The sequence below is a fragment of the Pogoniulus pusillus genome, chromosome 7 (assembly GCF_015220805.1).
Source record: "Pogoniulus pusillus isolate bPogPus1 chromosome 7, bPogPus1.pri, whole genome shotgun sequence".
Classification (NCBI taxonomy): Eukaryota; Metazoa; Chordata; class Aves; order Piciformes; family Lybiidae; genus Pogoniulus; species Pogoniulus pusillus.
The window spans coordinates 14451855-14468858 of record NC_087270.1 but is presented as its reverse complement, the minus strand read 5'-3'; the positions used below and the strand labels follow the sequence as shown (position 1 = coordinate 14468858).

General features: G+C 39.7%; 1 protein-coding gene across 2 annotated transcripts in view; it reads left to right on the top strand.

Annotated features, from left to right (window-relative positions):
- The window catches only part of EFEMP1 (EGF containing fibulin extracellular matrix protein 1), a 51035-nt gene extending 38862 nt beyond the window's left edge, over window positions 1–12173 (top strand). For both annotated transcript variants that reach the window (XM_064146031.1, XM_064146030.1), the window contains 7 exons: window positions 66–188; window positions 3745–3864; window positions 5826–5945; window positions 7396–7515; window positions 8854–8977; window positions 9104–9299; window positions 11487–12173. In XM_064146031.1, the coding sequence (XP_064002101.1) occupies window positions 66–188; window positions 3745–3864; window positions 5826–5945; window positions 7396–7515; window positions 8854–8977; window positions 9104–9299; window positions 11487–11645 (962 nt within the window). In that variant the 3' untranslated portion in view covers window positions 11646–12173. The remainder of the gene's footprint in view (window positions 1–65; window positions 189–3744; window positions 3865–5825; window positions 5946–7395; window positions 7516–8853; window positions 8978–9103; window positions 9300–11486) is intronic.
- Window positions 12174–17004: the final 4831 nt, after the last annotated feature.

Here is a 17004-nt window from a genome sequence, read left to right as displayed (position 1 = left end):
TTTCCACAGGCAAAATATTTGAAGTAAACTTTATGACTAATATTGTATTTGCCTTTCTTATAAAGATATAGATGAATGTGCAACTGGAACCCATAATTGTAGAGCTGACCAAGTATGTGTCAATTTAAGAGGGTCCTTCAGCTGCCAGTGTCCTCCAGGCTATCAGAAACGAGGGGACCAATGCATGGGTAAGTGTTGCTCTAGACTAAATTTTTTTTTTCATTCAGTTACAAACTTTATATTGATTATAAAATGTATAGGTATGTATACTGTAAAATAGGAGGTGGTTGAGGCCCCATCCCTGGAGGTGTTTAAGGCCAGCCTGATCGAGGGTAGGGTGTCCCTGCCCATGGCGGGAGGGTTGGAACTAGATGATACTTGTGGTTCCTTCCAACCCTGACCGATTCTATGGTTCTATGATAGCTATAAGTTTGTGCCATGATAATCACTTTATCACAATAATTAATCACTAAAACATGCTTAAGTATAAACAACACTTGAGATCGAGCTTCAGATTAATTTTCCTAATAGTTACCATTGTGTTTATTGTGTGTATGGGGTGTTGTTTAAAGCCCCAGATACAGTCCTAACTCTGCTATAGCAGCAACCAAAGCATGTCTTTCCACTGACCTCAGAGAGCCTTAAATCCAGATCTGCAGGACAAAGTGCTACCTTCACACAGACTTAAATCCCTACTCTGCAGAGCCACATGGCACAGCCTGTTTCAGTTTTACAAGTATAAATTAGAGATGGAAATTCTGAAAGCAGGTATATGGTATTTGCAACATGTAAACCACTACACTTTATTCTGTGTGCCTAAATAAACTATCAGCACCCTTGGGACCTATACAAGTATAGCATTAAATTAAATCCAGGCAGTGTAAACATTGTATCGCTACTATTCCATCCTCTTTTGGGGCCTTTGTGCAAAAGTGCCATTACTACGTTTCTGCAGTCCTCCTTCAGCCTTTATTTAACACCTCTCTAATAGTAATTTCAATGGATTAATTGCTTTTATAGGAACTCCAGCCTTAAGCCTTAGCTTTGTCAGAGATAATAAAAACAACTGTGGAGTAAGACAAGCAAATTTGTACATCATGAGGTGATTTAAGAGGTGCTCTTGAATAAGACACAATACTGCATTTATGCAGCCTGGGAGAAAAGCATTTGTTGGGTTTTTTGTCCCCAGCAGAACAAGAATAACAGAACTTCAGGTTTTCCTCTTTTCCTTTGTGTTAGAGATTTTAAAGTGTTAAAAAATATTTCTAATGTCTTTCAAAAAGCTTTGTAAAGGCCACAGATAGTCACTGCCTAACAAGATCAGCAAGAAGGAAATTGGGAAAAATTCAGAACACATCCAGACTGACATTTCTGGGCATGGCTCTCTTTAGAGTTCTGAGCCAAAGGCTGAAGAAATCAACCAAAACGTTCTTATCTCTTTCCTAAGACATGTGGATCAGGCCCTGAACTGTCAAACTGGTGATTTCTTTCCATTCTCTATGCAAGAGTAGGATAAGTAGTTTGGAATATAGGTAGAGGAATACTTTTGACAAGTCATTGATTTTTTTTTAATATCTGGGGTTTACTTAGATTTGTTTGAGCAGGTAAAGTATATTATTTGCTCTGTAATAGCACTTTTAATGTCAAGACCTATGGTACTACCTGCAAGTCCCATGGGACACACAGTACAGCACTGAAAAGAAAAGCAGCAGAATGATGCACCCTTCTATCTCTAGATGAATACATTTTATGTATTTAAATTCATACACAAAGTTGTCTGGAAAGTGGAATTCCCCTTCTCCTATTTAGGTCAAAACCAAGAATAACACCTGTTTTACATATTACACACTGACTTAAATTGTAAGTACGTCCCTACACTTAGTACTGTCAGCATTTCAGAATAAAGCCTGTCTTCAGGGATTTTATAACAACTCAGACAGAAAATGTTCTTGGGGCCAGGTCTTGTTAGAGGTTCTCCATATGGGAGGAAATATTTCTCAAATTTGAAAGACATTTTTCCATACTCTTTTGGCTTTAATATAGTGGGAGGAAAGGACTCGATTCTAACAATTAATTGATTTTATTACTAATTCAGTAATACTTGTTTTACATTTGCTTGTTCATATACTACAAAATTAGTCTTTTCTGAACCACAGGAATACAGATAAAATTAATTATTTTCCAGCATTACTTCAAGCAGAAAACTTGGCCCTATGGATCTATATGGAGCTGATGTGCCTAATCCCACACGGAAAGCTTCCACTGAATTAGAGTCCGATCCAGGAAGCATTCATATGCTTAAACACGGTGCCTGAGCAGTAAAGTATTGCTCCTATGTCTGTATTGTACAATCAGATCTTTAAACAGCAGTTTGTAAGAGCTCAGTTCAGCTCTCCCATGCTTCCTAATATATTCCACTTCAACTTCCAAATTTCTCCCTGCAACAAAAGTTATAATTGCTACTGTACTGATAGCCAGGAATTTTCCAGCATAAACCTTTTCATTCAGAACCATCCAAAACACTGTGCTGTTTAGCCACAGTGATAGCAAATTTGACAAAGAAAGGGTTAACTTCTGCAGATTATTTTTTTGCTTGATAACAGATCAAACACTCTCCTTATTAAAAAAGGAAAAAAAAAAAGTCTTGGCCTCTTTTTAAACACATCTATGGTGGAAACAGCTGGGGGTAGGAAACTCAAGATCTGGCATGGATATGGGAAGTGCCTTTCTTTGTTCCAGTGAAAAGTGGTCTTATTTGTCTGAGCACTGAGCCTTTGAAATCTTGCATTGTGTACATGTACAGAACACGGCATGGATTTCTTCATCAAGCTCAAGCAGGCTAGCACTAAAGATGGCTGTTGTACATACATGCACCATCACCACCATGGCATAATAAACCCCCCTCTGATTTTCAGACATAAATAGAGGCAATATTTCCTCCAGAAGGCAAGGTAAACCTTTTTAAAATGGGCTGTTGAACATTTTGTATGGTTTGCAGGTGAAAACCCTGCTTCAGTGCACATGAGGAATGCCAAAACTTGGAAAGGCAACCTGCTCCACCCCAAACTCAGAGCTAATCTGCAAGGAGAGTCTGTGGAAAGTTAATACTGCCTGAGATAGCAGCAGCTTCAGCCAGTCTGATTGTCTGCCTTGGCACCAGAGACCACAGCCAGAATGTGTATGGAAGGGGACACAGGAGAGGCACACAGGGAAAGAGGAGCAATGGGAGCCCCTTGTGGAGCAAGCCAGTTTCTGAGGGATTCCCACAGAAGTAAGACTCTGCTTTCCAGGCCCACTAATCTATCCTCATCATTCCCCTGTACTCACACAGAAAATGTGGACTCTTCCTCACGGAGCTGCAAGGATTTAGTATATGCTAAGAGTGCTGTGTGCAAATTGTTGGAAAAACAAGAGTTGCAAGCCATATTTTCTGTCTGATCAGGAGAAATTTGAGTTGAAAAGCAGAACAAAATATTCTGTACCTTACCTACGCATAGATAGCAAGACTAAGCAATACTGTGAAACTGAGTAAAGTTGGAATGTGTCTTGATCTCAATGGCTGGAAAAGTTAAAAGGAAAATAGTATTCCTGTCAATATCTATAGAAGCAGCACCTTCCTCACACAAGCTTTTTTCCTTGCTTTTAATCAAATGCAATTAACTTTATCATTTCTGTGGACACAAGGCAGCAGCAGTGATCTGCCGTGATTTCATTTGAACTGATTTCTCTTTCTTGATAACCCAGACATTGATGAATGCACCCTGCCTCCATATTGCCACCATCGATGCATGAACACTCCTGGTTCCTATTACTGCCAATGCAATGCTGGTTTCCAGCTCGCGTCCAACAACCACACTTGTGTAGGTAAGAGCTTCTCTGCACAACACATACAAAGACTTCTCACACATGAGCTCACTCACTATAGATCAAACACTGACACATGACTTAACCACATTTGAAATTTAAGTATCTTTATCCCAACTTAAATGGAATAAATACCAACCAACCCATAAGGTGTATCAGTTTCTGTACTGAGAGGCTCTCCTGCAAGTGATCTGAGAAATACAGAAGGGTTAGAAAGAAAACTGGAGTCTTATTGAAAACCTGTTATTTTGTTGGTCCAGCAGGTTTCTGAAGACCATCTAGTTTTGCAGCTGGAAGGTTATATTCACCATTTAATTATAGAGTCAATTATTTTTAAGTTCTGGTGGATCACTTTGCATTATCATTGGTTTTCATGATATTATTCCCAGTTCATGCAACATGAAGGCTAGAAATGGGAATCCAGGGAAGCAGTACTATACCTCTGCAGTTAAGTGTAGTTATCCTCAGCCCAAGATAAACATAGTAAGGAAAGCAAGCAGCTATAAATGTCACCCTTGATTACCTGGAAAATCATGTTAAAAATTAAAACAAAGGTCACTAAGGAAGAGTGACTCTTCAGATGTGATCCTCCCTTGACAAGTAGGTTGTTACCCTTTCTATAGCTTAAATGCAAGATGCATTTCTTTCAGTTACACTGACAAATCTGTAACACCTTCTAGTTTGATGAGTACTTCACCAAAAGACACGTTTTCTGAGTTGCTAATATCCTAACCTAATCAGGCACACTCGGAGTTGGAAAAGTAAAGTAACTATTTAGAAGGATATCTGTGAAAGAATGGCTGATGTAATGGGTCTGTATTCAGCAGTCAACTGGCAGGAGTGGTACTTGACAACTGTACCCATCACACTTACATTACAGCTTTTACATATATTGAAAGGGGGTCAATCTCTCTCGGAAAGAATACAAACAGAATTGGGGATTTGACTAGTTATTTATTCTTTCTGCTAGCACTGTCATGATGTAGATTCTTTCCACTGTTGCCAGGAATTAATCAAAAGAAGGAAGAAAACACTTTCCAATCAGTTTTCCCTTATTATCATTCATTTTCAGGACTAGGAGTTTCATTATATAGAGCATTAATATCCTCCCCAATGTTTTAGATTTTGTGAATGCCTGATCTTAATTGTCAGCTTGTAGTGGTAGTTATAAATGACTGAGTGTTGCTTACACTTATAAGCATTTGCGAAAGCCATAAGCTGATGTGGTTTTTTTTTCAAATGGAGCTCTCTAATAGTTGTATCTGATAAACACAAATATGAATGGAATACGTGCAGGGGAGGAATACAAAGGAAAGCACACTAAAATCTCGAGAATAAATGCAGAGTAAATGATGGAGGAGTAGCAGTTAATCAACAGCCTGTGAAAACAAGTGTTATAGATTCCAGAGATGATTATGGTTATATAAACATCCCATTAAAAATTGCTTCTCATACCACAATGTTCTCACGTACGTTCTTAAGAGTGGGCACAGAAATATACCTTCCCCCAGTACAGTCCAGGAGAATTGCAAAGCTCTACTGGCCTCAAAGGCTTATGTTATAATTGTAATGGAATTTAAAAGAACACATTTTAAGAGTAGTAAATAGCTCAAATAAATCTTAACCACTGCATGCTGAGAGGTCTTATCAGTGTGTGTTCTTATATCAATTATTTATAGAGACTTGGCATTTTGTACCTGAAAACGATGCTGGAATGTGGAGTTTCATAGCCACACTAAACATTTTTGGAAGAATTCATCACACATTAGAATAACTTTCATTCCTGGAAAAATAATCTTTTTTTCTACATGGAATGTAAAGCATAGATCTGACATTATTCTGTAGTGACTGCAGATCTGTCAACTGAGCTGCTAAGCAATAGACCCAGACTAAGGACTAATCCACTTAGCCAGCCTAATTGCCAGCTACCTAAGATAAAGACCTGTCATTTTTCCTTTCAGACATAAACGAATGCGATGCCAATAACCCATGTGCGCAACAGTGTTACAATATACTGGGTTCTTTCATCTGTCAATGCAATCCAGGCTTTGAGTTAAGCAGTGATAGAATCAACTGTGAAGGTAAGCACTTTTTTTTATCCTGGAAGAGTAAAGGGATATAATTCACGTGGAGCCACGCTGTGGGTGCAGTTTGTAGCCAAAACTTGTAAGGAATTATACTGCAAATGTGGTTGATAATACAGCAGCTGTAGCTGCATTCAGGTACCTATAGGTATGGGTATCTCTCTTCAGCAGTAAGTGCAAAACAAGACAAACATTGCTCCAGTTCAGATGACAGCTGGGAAGAATAAGGCTTCTGAATACTTATTGCACAAACTCACTTGAATTGTGTGTGGTCTAATTCTGATGACCATTAAATGAAGCAGAAAGGAACGCAAACCAAGAACAAGTGCAATTTTGTTGTTAGGCTTCTCCAAAAATAAAACCTGGATATTTTTTTATTTTAAGGAAGCAACAATTGTGCTTTTGAGGTGCTTTCAAAGCTTTGCATACAAACAGCAAGTCCCCTGATGATTACAGGACCAACATTATATTTCCTCTGCCAGAATCTCCACAGGGGTCTTCTAATCTCCTTTTGGACACATGATGATCTCACCCTTAAAGCCCATATCCTTTCTACCAGTCTTTGAGCCAAAGACTTCTTTTTGGCTTACCACTGCCCTCCTAAACAAGCCAGCAGAGCTATTACAGATGCTCCTTCTCCAAGCGTCTTAACCTAATTTTACTTGCAAGTGAACAAAACAGGGAGCAGCAAGTATGCAGCCCCCAAGGACATCCCTGACATGAAATCAAGAACTAGCCTCAAACCTCATAGGTAGTTGGAGGGAGTTACACTGTTTTCCAAGCCATTCCCTAGTCTTGATAGGTTTCATTTAATTTCTAGTTAATGGCACATACTGTTAAATCTTGTTTCACAGCATTCTTCTCTAGCAAGGGACTGATGATTGGACTTGATGATCTCCTTGGGTCCCTTCCAACCCCTGACATCCTGTGATCCTGGGATGGTTTCACAGGGATTTAAAAAAAGCATAACAGAATAGTATAAACTATTATTTGAAGACAAAAAATAAAAAAGGCCTTCCTCTCTCTTCTTCTACTGCATCAGCAAAGGGTGCAAGTACAAAACAAATATTGTTACTAAATAATCTCATGTCTTTGTGCTTTTTCAAAGCAATCACATTTTAGATACTGAAAGTATAAATGATTTCAATTTTTTTCCCCCAAACCCATTCTGAACACAAACTTAGCTTCTGCTCCCTCGAGCTCAGAATTCTCATTTTGCAAGATTACTGATAAAACACAAATAACACTAGCCCTTTTGTTTGCAGCTTCAAATAAAACTAGCCCTTTTGTTTGCGGCTTCAAGATGTTGCAACATTTTGGATAACTTACTTTTTTTTAGACAGATTTTTCTTGCTGTATAGAACCAGCACTTAGCTATTTCTATTTAGTTCTATAACAAGGTGGATGTTAAAATGCAATAAACTTTAAACTCTTTTGCTCCCTGTAGACATTGATGAATGCAGAACATCAAGTTATATATGTCAATATCAGTGTGTTAACGAACCAGGAAAATTCTCATGTGTCTGCCCTGAAGGATACCAGGTAGTAGGAGGCAGAACATGTCATGGTAAGTGCCCTCAACTTAGCAGTTAATGTTCAGTGCTGCTCTCAAGGCTGCTGCCACCATTTCAGGCAAGACTGAGAATGCTTGCTATCTACATATGTGTTTCATGACAGGATTACCATTATGTGAGCAAGAAATATGTTGGATAAAGTATTTGGTGATGTATCTGATAGTAATTCTTTGAATCCTTCAGCTCATACTCTTAAGTCCTTCAGATTCCTAAGACAACATTTCAGGTTTTGCAGCCCTCAGTTAAAACATGTGTCTTGGGTGCCTAGGTATTGAGTCTAAGTTTCAGACACAAGTATCACTGAAAAAAAGGCAGGCCATGTTTTACAGACACTGAACATGGTTTTTTATATCATGTTTCATTTGATAGAGGTTCCTAAATTCAGCCACAGTAGAAATGAATGGTGTATTTCTTCTCATAACAGGAGGAAAAAATGCAAGACGTGAGTGGTTTAGATATTTATGTGTAGAAGATAAATGTCTGGTTAGGTGCCACTGAATGCTGGAAATGTAAATGTTGTGTTTCTTCCTCAGAGGTATTCAATGTCTCTGCATCTTATTAAAGAATATTGCAGAGCAACACATTAAGTGCAAGAACCATTGTTTCTGTAATCCAGAACCTGAATTAACAGTCACCATTTTTAGGAATAAATGCTTGGTAATTACTGGCAGAAGAGGCCAGCTGATATTGAAGATTGTAGGGTGGGCAGTTTGATGACCTAAAAATCTGTTTGTGCCTCCTGAGAAATTACATTTGAATAAACTCTTTCTGTGACTGTTAATTTCAGGTAGGCAGTAGGGGGGTTCTGACAGTGACAGGAGAATAGAGCATTAGTACAGTATAATCTGAGAGTCTCCACCTCCATCCAGGGTTATTTTCCAGGTTATAAAGGAAGCTCTGCTTTCGCATGATTATAAGTTTTCACTATTCCTTTCAAAGCTATTTTAGTTAGACCATGAAATTCAGGCAATTAACAAGAGCCTGCAAAAGGCAGGAAATCACAATCCTTCCTCAAAATCTTTGTCCTTTGCCTTCTGCTATAAAAATCATTCTTTGCTAATTCGAAACTATAGTGTTTCTGCAGTTGCATTACATATGATTAATATGTATCTTCAGTCAACTGGGAAAAAATAATCTTCAAACTTAATTAACACTTAAAATACACAAATTTATTCCATTTCCACAGAGAAATCCTTTATAGCCAGGCCCCAGAAAAGCACCTGTTGTGTTTCAACAGACAAGCAGCTGGCTGGGTTTTGTGGTTGTCATGAAGACATTGTGTGCAAACTCATTTCCATCTGCTTTGACACAGACCCTTTCCTTCCTCCTAGATATAAATGAGTGTGAGACTACTAATGAGTGCAGAGAGGATGAAATTTGCTGGAATTACCATGGAGGATTTCGTTGTTACCCAAGAAATCCTTGTCAAGAGCCTTATGTCCTTACATCTGAAAAGTAAGAGCAAAATTAGTCTGTTGGGGTTTTTAGGCTCATCCCCAACAGGCAACATGGTCTACTACAACAGAAAGCAAGTACCATTTGTTTTCAGCCATGCTAGTTTGATCCATTTTTGTTTTTCAGCCGCTGTGTCTGCCCTGTATCAAATGCCATTTGCCGAGAGCTGCCTTACTCTGTGGTGTACAAATACATGAGCATCCGTTCAGACAGAACAGTGCCTTCAGATATCTTCCAGATTCAAGCAACCACTATTTATCCTAATACTATTAATACATTTCGGATCAAGTCTGGAAATGAAAATGGAGAATTTTACCTGAGAGTGAGTATCAGTGGGAGTTAGATCTGAGCAGGGCATTAAAACCACTGGTGCCTTATAGTGCTTGGCCATTTTGATGTTACAGAGTCTGTAATTTTGACAAATGCATCAGATGTCTCTGTAAGTGTATTACAGCATCCCAAAGTTTATCAGCTTTTCGGTACTTCCTTATTTAATGTGCCTGGTTTCCAAATTTTAACAAGCCTTTTACTTTTATACCTGAAAATTCAAAACTCAGAATCAAACTGTTTCTTTCAAATGAGTTCAACACAAGGACTGATCATGTATATTTAGGGATCTTGGGACACACATCTCAGATTCAAATGAGAAATCTCTATGCTTTTTGCTCTCTTTGCCTTTATGTGTATTTAGGACTCTATATGTATTTAGGAGAGGACTATAGAAAGATTCACAAAATATTAGGGGTTGGTAGGGTCCTCCAGAGATGGAGTCCAACCTCCCTGACAAAGCAGGATCATGTAGGGCAGGCTGCACAGGAATCAATCCAGGTGGGTTCTGAAGGTCTCCAGAGACGGAGACTCCACAACCTCTCTGGAAAACCTGTTCTTGAACAAAGACTTTAATTACATTTCTTGTAATCAGTTGTACGATTACTTTACTAACATTTCTCTTCTTTAATTTTTACCAAAAAAAAAAAAAATCCAAAATAGCTTGGGATGGGAAACTACTCTCTAGAGTGCTAGGAAGTTCATGCCAATTTACAAAAGTTTTCAGTTGAGACAAACTTGAACCTTCTTTTTCCATAGTACTGCAACTATTTCACAAAACCACAAAAGTTCAAATTACTTATAGCAAAATTTCCTATTTGTATAATGCTTCCAAGTAGACACAAGTGAATGAAAGTGTCTGTACCATCTGCTTTTTAAGATTTTTTTTGAAGAAATATGATTGTCTTGGATGCTTTTAACATTTACAAATTCCTGGGAAATCCTTCCTATATGTGGCTTTACACTCAGTAAAACAGAATCAGCAGATAAAATATAATCAGAAATATATTCATTGTAAGACTTTGATTTTTATTTTTCTTCAGATCTGAAGATTTGGGGGGGATTGATAGTACATCAAAAAAGTGTACTAAGATATGGCATTGCCTATCTACACTTTGTTTCCCCAAGATGGAAACAAGGAACTGCTCATCCGTAGCTCACTTGTTCTGGTATAACGCACAATTCAGTGTTCATTCCTGGATTTATTACACGTGAACCCCCGATATCTACCCCAGAAACACAAACTGTTACTTGCTTAAAGAAGAACAAGATCGGTCCAGCTCTAGTTTGGCTTAGATCCCAATCTAGCCTTTGGACTGACTTTCTTTAGACAAGCAACTCCAGTCTTCTGTTGCCACCCAACAAGGAATCACAGGTCTTAAATAAGGAAGCATGTGTTTATTCCTGCCAAGAGGCTGCAGTATACAAAGGCTTACTTAAAAGTTATTTCTATTGTTTTAGTAAAAGTCTAAACTGGGTCTTAGATGCAGCAAATGGATTGGATTCATCTGTATACCTGCTTGTTTGACATGGTGAGAAAACATTTGTAGCAGATGAAGAGAGAGATGGAGTTTACCTTTTTATGACAAAGCTGTTTAACATACTAGCAGCATGCCATAGACAGGGCCTGTCACTGTTCCCCAGCAGCATGACCCTAGACTGGTAAGAGCAGAGTGCTTTGGAACAGTTCAAGATGGGGATGGCAACAGGTACGACAGTCGCAAAAATTCCCAGGGTTTACAAGCGGAACACAGCTTCCAGAGTATGACCCATGAAGCAGAGCTTCCCTCCACACAAGCTGCAGCACTGTTAAAGACATTAGATGTCTCCTGGGTTACTTATTCTCCATATACTTTCAAAGCTGATAGATGGGGATAAAAACAAAGGCCATCCTGGGAGAGATTACCACTTTTCAGGTCCTTAAGGAGCCTCAGCCTAACTAGGAACAGATTTTACAGTGCAGTTTATTTCTCCCAGCCATAATCAGGTAAAGCTTTCCCTGCAGCAAATCCAGGTGTGAGATTAGTCATGGCCATTTAAAAATGTTAAAAGAATACTTGCATTGTGTATCTGTGCCAAGACAGAGCATTTTTACAGTGTAGTAACACACAAGCACTCGCTTGATGCAACTAGGGAATCGGTTTAGATTTGACTGAATTAAACTTCTCTGTTGTTCTTTCAGCAAACAAGTGCCGTCAGTGCAATGCTTGTACTCGTGAAGTCACTATCAGGACCAAGAGAACACATTGTGGATCTGGAGATGCTAACAGTGAACAGTTTGAATTACCGTACAAGCTCAGTGTTAAGATTAACAATAATAGTGGGACCTTATGCATTTTAGTGGTTTTCAATAACCTTTCAGTGGCACTTAAAGTAGCCAAAGAATATTATCTTAAAGAAAGCACTTATTATTTTATTTATAGATTTTGCTCTCTTTTTAAAAAAGATTTGTTTAGTAAGTTGATATCCTTAATCTGCACATTTACACCTGTAATTCCAAATTAGTAGATGTGTTTCATAGTATACAGATGGGCATTGTCACTTTCTGTATAAAGACTGAAATTGGTTTTTTTATTACCTTTCTTGGACTAGATACCTACTACACTTTTGTATGAGAACTGTATGTTCATACTATCCTGTAAAACTTCACATACCCCTCCTAGCCAAATAGGTCATGCAATTAAATGGTGATTTTCTGTGTTGTTTTTATTTTCAATTCTAATGCAGCTACACTGACAATCTCAAAAAGAAAAAAAATTATATAGTATGAATGATACACAAAGTAACGTTATAAGCTAAAGTATATTTCTTCTTTCTAACAACATTGTAACAGAAGACAACAGTCAATAAAAATCTATTTCTGTAGACATTTATGTGCTATCAGTTGGTTCTTCAAATCTGGGCGAGGGTCAGTTACATTGCGAGAAGTGTTTTTGCACTGGGTTTTTATATGCAGATAGTGATAACCATAACAGTGAATAATATTCTGCCATCTCCAAGAAAAATAGAGCCATAGGAGGAAAAATTCTCTGACAATAGAAGAAACTCCAAATGGAAAAGCACCACCCAGGACACATGTGTCCATGTTTTTCCTCAGAGCACTGTTGGTAGTTACCGGTGAGTGAGACGCAGCATTATCAGACAGAAGTTAACATGCTGTTTTTCCAGATACATTATGTGACATACATGCATATGAGTGCATTTGCTCTTTAAGTTATATAATTTTCATGCATTCAGTCTTATTCTTAAAATTCAGCTTTATCATGTACAGTATTCATAAAATTTATTTCTAATTCGAGAACTAAACACATGTTTTGCAATGTGTGAAATCATATTCCCTGTTTAAAATGCGGTAGTTAAGCCTGCAATGGACACATTTTTTAATAAAGATCACAGTATCACAGTATTATCAGGGTTGGAAGAGACCTCACAGATCATCAAGTCCAACCCTTTACCACAGAGCTCAAGGCTAGACCATGGCACCAAGTGCCACGTCCAATCCTGCCTTGAACAGCTCCAAGGACGGCGACTCCACCACCTCCCCGGGCAGCCCAATCCAGTATCCAGTCACTCTCTCAGTGAAGAACTTTCTCCTCACCTTGAGCCTAAATCTCCCCTGGCGCAGCCTGAGGCTGTGTCCTCTCGTTCTTTTATCACATTGGATTTAGTCTTATGAGATAGTTTTTAACCACATTAAAATGGGCTGAATTATCAGTAATTGGGAGAGTCAGCAAAGCCCCATTGAGTTATGCAGAGTCAGAAAGACTTAGAGATCAGCACATATAGTATTAGTTCATGGAAGATTAAACCCACAATTTCTTTGTGGAAGAACAGATTTGTTGTCTACTGAGTTTTAGGTTGATTGACATTAAAGAAAATAGGAAAACTACACCAACATATATGCACTGCAAGTTAATTGCCGATTTAAGGAAGATTTTTTTCTACTTAAAACTCATTTTCTACAGAAAATGTGTGAATAGTGCATATGTCACACACCAAAAATAAAACCCAAATACCTTTTGTGGTGAAAACCCACAGATTCATATTCACTATGTCAGTCATCCTCAGTGGTTGCTTTCAGAGGATGTGCCCAAAGCAGCAGCAAGCATGGGTAGAGAACTTGGCATCCTGAGGTCCTGCATGGCAAGACAGCAAAAATTCGCTCCAGAATATAACTTACATGAGGCCACAACTGCTGTGGTTTAGGGTGACACATCCCCCACACTCTGACAAACTGCAGAGCAGGACCCTATTATCCAATGATCGTTCCTTCAGGCAGTCATTTGTGGCTTTAAACAAATACTTCATCTGCCAAAAGAGTCAGAGCACATGTTTGTAGCGTAAGCCAAAAAACAGCACTGGTGCTGGGTTGCATTTTCTTTGCCTGCGATCCTGGAGCTGTGGAGTGAGACCCCAAGTAACCTTCACCCCTCTTTGCAGAGAGTAGTTCATGCAACACAATACAAATGCAGTTGCTTTGAAGAACAACTTAATTGGTGTTTTCCACAGTAAAAACTCTGACATAAAAAGTTTGACTTGTAGGAAGCTCCTTTCTCTCCCCAAAGGGCTTCCTCCCTGTTCATCACCACTATGAATCTACTTGGTTTGAAAGGCAGCGCCTCATCCCACACACGTACTGAACAAAATGCCTCCAGGCTTCTCCTCCCTGCAGTTCTTGTGGCAAGCAGCACATGCTCACCTCTATATTAGTTTGTCTACCAACATTTTCTCTCTGTGTAGTCTGTCCTCACAAACTCAATGTGCTGGCTCGCAAGTATGCCACTCTACCCCCAGCATCAGCACTGCTCTTTCACAATGACTTTTAACTTCCCAAATTGTTTAATTCAGCATTACCCATTGCATGGAAAAATAAATTTTGTGGTTCTTTGTAGGTTTAACATGGGCAGTTTTTCCTTGATAGGTGCCCAGAGGAAGATGAAGTGGTTTTGACTTCTTCAGTTGTAGGACTTGAAGGGCATCAGGATGGTCCCTGCAGTGAATTAAGCAGACACAAATAATCCCAACATCCCCAACCTGCCAGGCTTTGCCCCAAGGATTTACCCTCCCTTCATGCCCTTTTAAGTCTTCCTTTTAAATCTCTGCTTATCACAGTATCACAGTATCATCAGGGTTGGAAGAGACCTCATAGATCATCAAGTCCAACCCTTTACCACAGAGCTCAAGGCTAGACCATGGCACCAAGTGCCACGTCCAATCCTGCCTTGAACAGCCCCAGGGACGGCGACTCCACCACCTCCCCAGGCAGCCCATTCCAGTGTCCAATGACTCTCTCAGTGAGGAACTTTCTCCTCACTTCAAGCCTAAATCTCCCCTGGTGCAGTCTAAGGCTGTGTCCTCTTGTTCTGGTGCTGGCCACCTGAGAGAAGAGAGCAATCTCCTCCTGGCCACAGGTAGTTGTAGACAGCAATAAGGTCACCCCTGAGCCTCCTCTTCTCCAGGCTAAACAATCCCAGCTCCCTCAGCCTCTCCTCGTAGGGCTGTGCTCGAGGCCTCTCACCAGCCTCGTTGCCCTTCTCTGGACACGCTCAAGCATCTCGATGTCCCTCCTAAACTGGGGGGCCCAGAACTGAACACAGTACTCAAGGTGTGGTCTAACCAGTGCAGAGTACAGGGGCAGAATGACCTCCCTGCTCCTGCTGGCCACACCATTCCTGATGCAGGCCAGGATGCCACTGGCTCTCTTGGCCACCTGGGCACACTGCTGGCTCATGTTCAGGCGGGTATCAATCAGCACCCCCAGATCCCTCTCTGTCTGGCTGCTCTCCAGCCACTCTGACCCCAGCCTGTATCTCTGCATGGGGTTGTTGTGGCCAAAGTGCAGCACCCTGCACTTGGAGCTATTGAATGCAATCCCATTGGACTCTGCCCATCTGTCCAGGCGGTCAAGGTCCCGCTGCAGAGCCCTTCTGCCCTCCAACTCAGTCACATCTGCCCCCAGCTTAGTGTCATCTGCAAACTTGATGATGACTGACTCCATCTGTCTTATCTGACAGTGACCCAAACTTTATGATTAAAGACCAGTAACATTTATGTACTTATCAGATGGCATGAACAGCAGAGGCAGCTCGAGCATGTACACGTGCCCAAATCATATTCAGCCTATTCATTTCTTCACATTGCATTGTGCTCATAGACTTGGACCAACCTATTCTATTTCGTCACAAACTGTTTGTTTGCAATACTGTGGTCTATATAAGACCACTTATAGGCCAAACTATGCAAGTCAGAGGTTATCATACAGCTCAGAAGCCCAGATTCAGCCACTTGACCTTATATTGCTGTGGGTTGGTTGAGAGCTAAACAAAGTCATTGGGTGTGGGCATCACTCTCCACACACTGCATTAATCATGGGGCTTTTATGAAAGTGGGAACTGAAATAACAGGAGCCCCTCCAAACCAAAACACAAGCAGGTGAGCTGAACAAGTCAGTGACTACTGCACAGCTGTGCAAAAATTTGAAGGAGTTGGCTGGTGTGGTTTTGCATAGGAGTGCGGTACATGAGCAAGTGTGAGAGTGTCCGAAAGAAGATGATAATTAAAATAAAAAGGTGGTTCTGAGCCTGAACAAAGAGAGCTTTTGTACATTACACCATGGCAGAAAACCAATGTGTATTTAGGAGGGAAACTCACAGGTTTATCCTATCCTTCAGGGAAACAGGACTTGGTATGCTCCTCGCAAAGGATATGGAGCTGTAGCAAATACGCAACAAGAGTTTCAGTAATGACTCGGGTTAAAAGGGATGTTAAAATCCCAAGAATTTACAGGAGAGCAAAGCACGTGCTCAGCCTTCACTACATCCTAGTGGCATGACCATTATTAATAACACACTCCAGAAAATATTCTCATATAAGTCTCTGTCACTCTTGGAGAAGAATCTAAATCAGGATCACATGCAAAGTTCAGTATCTTCTTAAAAATTGAAAACAGGGAAGAAAATAAATGAAAAAGAAAACGAATTTTAAACAGAACTTTGAGTAAACAGAACTTAAAGAAATAGAAATGTAAGTTCATTCACTTCCCTGAGACCACCTGAACATAGTGCAGTGGGATTATTTTGTTTGGAAGGCTCACAAATGCAAGTTTATTGTTGAATCCCATTTCCATGACTACAAAGAGTTGCTTATGTTTTGAATGATCATCCATGTTTCTAACTTTATAACTCCCCTATTAAAATATAGAACAGCTGCTGCCCCAGTCAGCTGTTCAGCATATGGAGCCCACCAGGGACAAAGCCCACTGTTAACACAGAGAATTATTTTTAACGCCCTCACATTTCTAAACCTCACCATCATCTCAGCAAAATGGCACGTTTCCACACTTCCCAGCTGGGGGAACACCTGCATAAGGCAGAACTGAACTGTGCTGCATCTGCTACAAAACCCAATTTTATTTCATCTGGCCAGCAGAAAGAGTTATCAGCCCCAGTGAACAGCGAGAGGGCAAAAAGTTAACTGCATTTTATATCTGAGAAAAAGCAGATGTCTAGTTAAAATGTTTATATTGCAAACATTTCTGTATATATTAGGAGGAAAGAGAGCTGTTTAATAAAATGGAGTTGGCTTACAGTTGCCAAACCAAATTTGAAGGACAGTACAACAGCTTTTGTCATTTTTGCACTGGAAAAAATACAGCTGAGTATTATATTGATACAGGCTATGTACCTTGAACGTGTCATTTT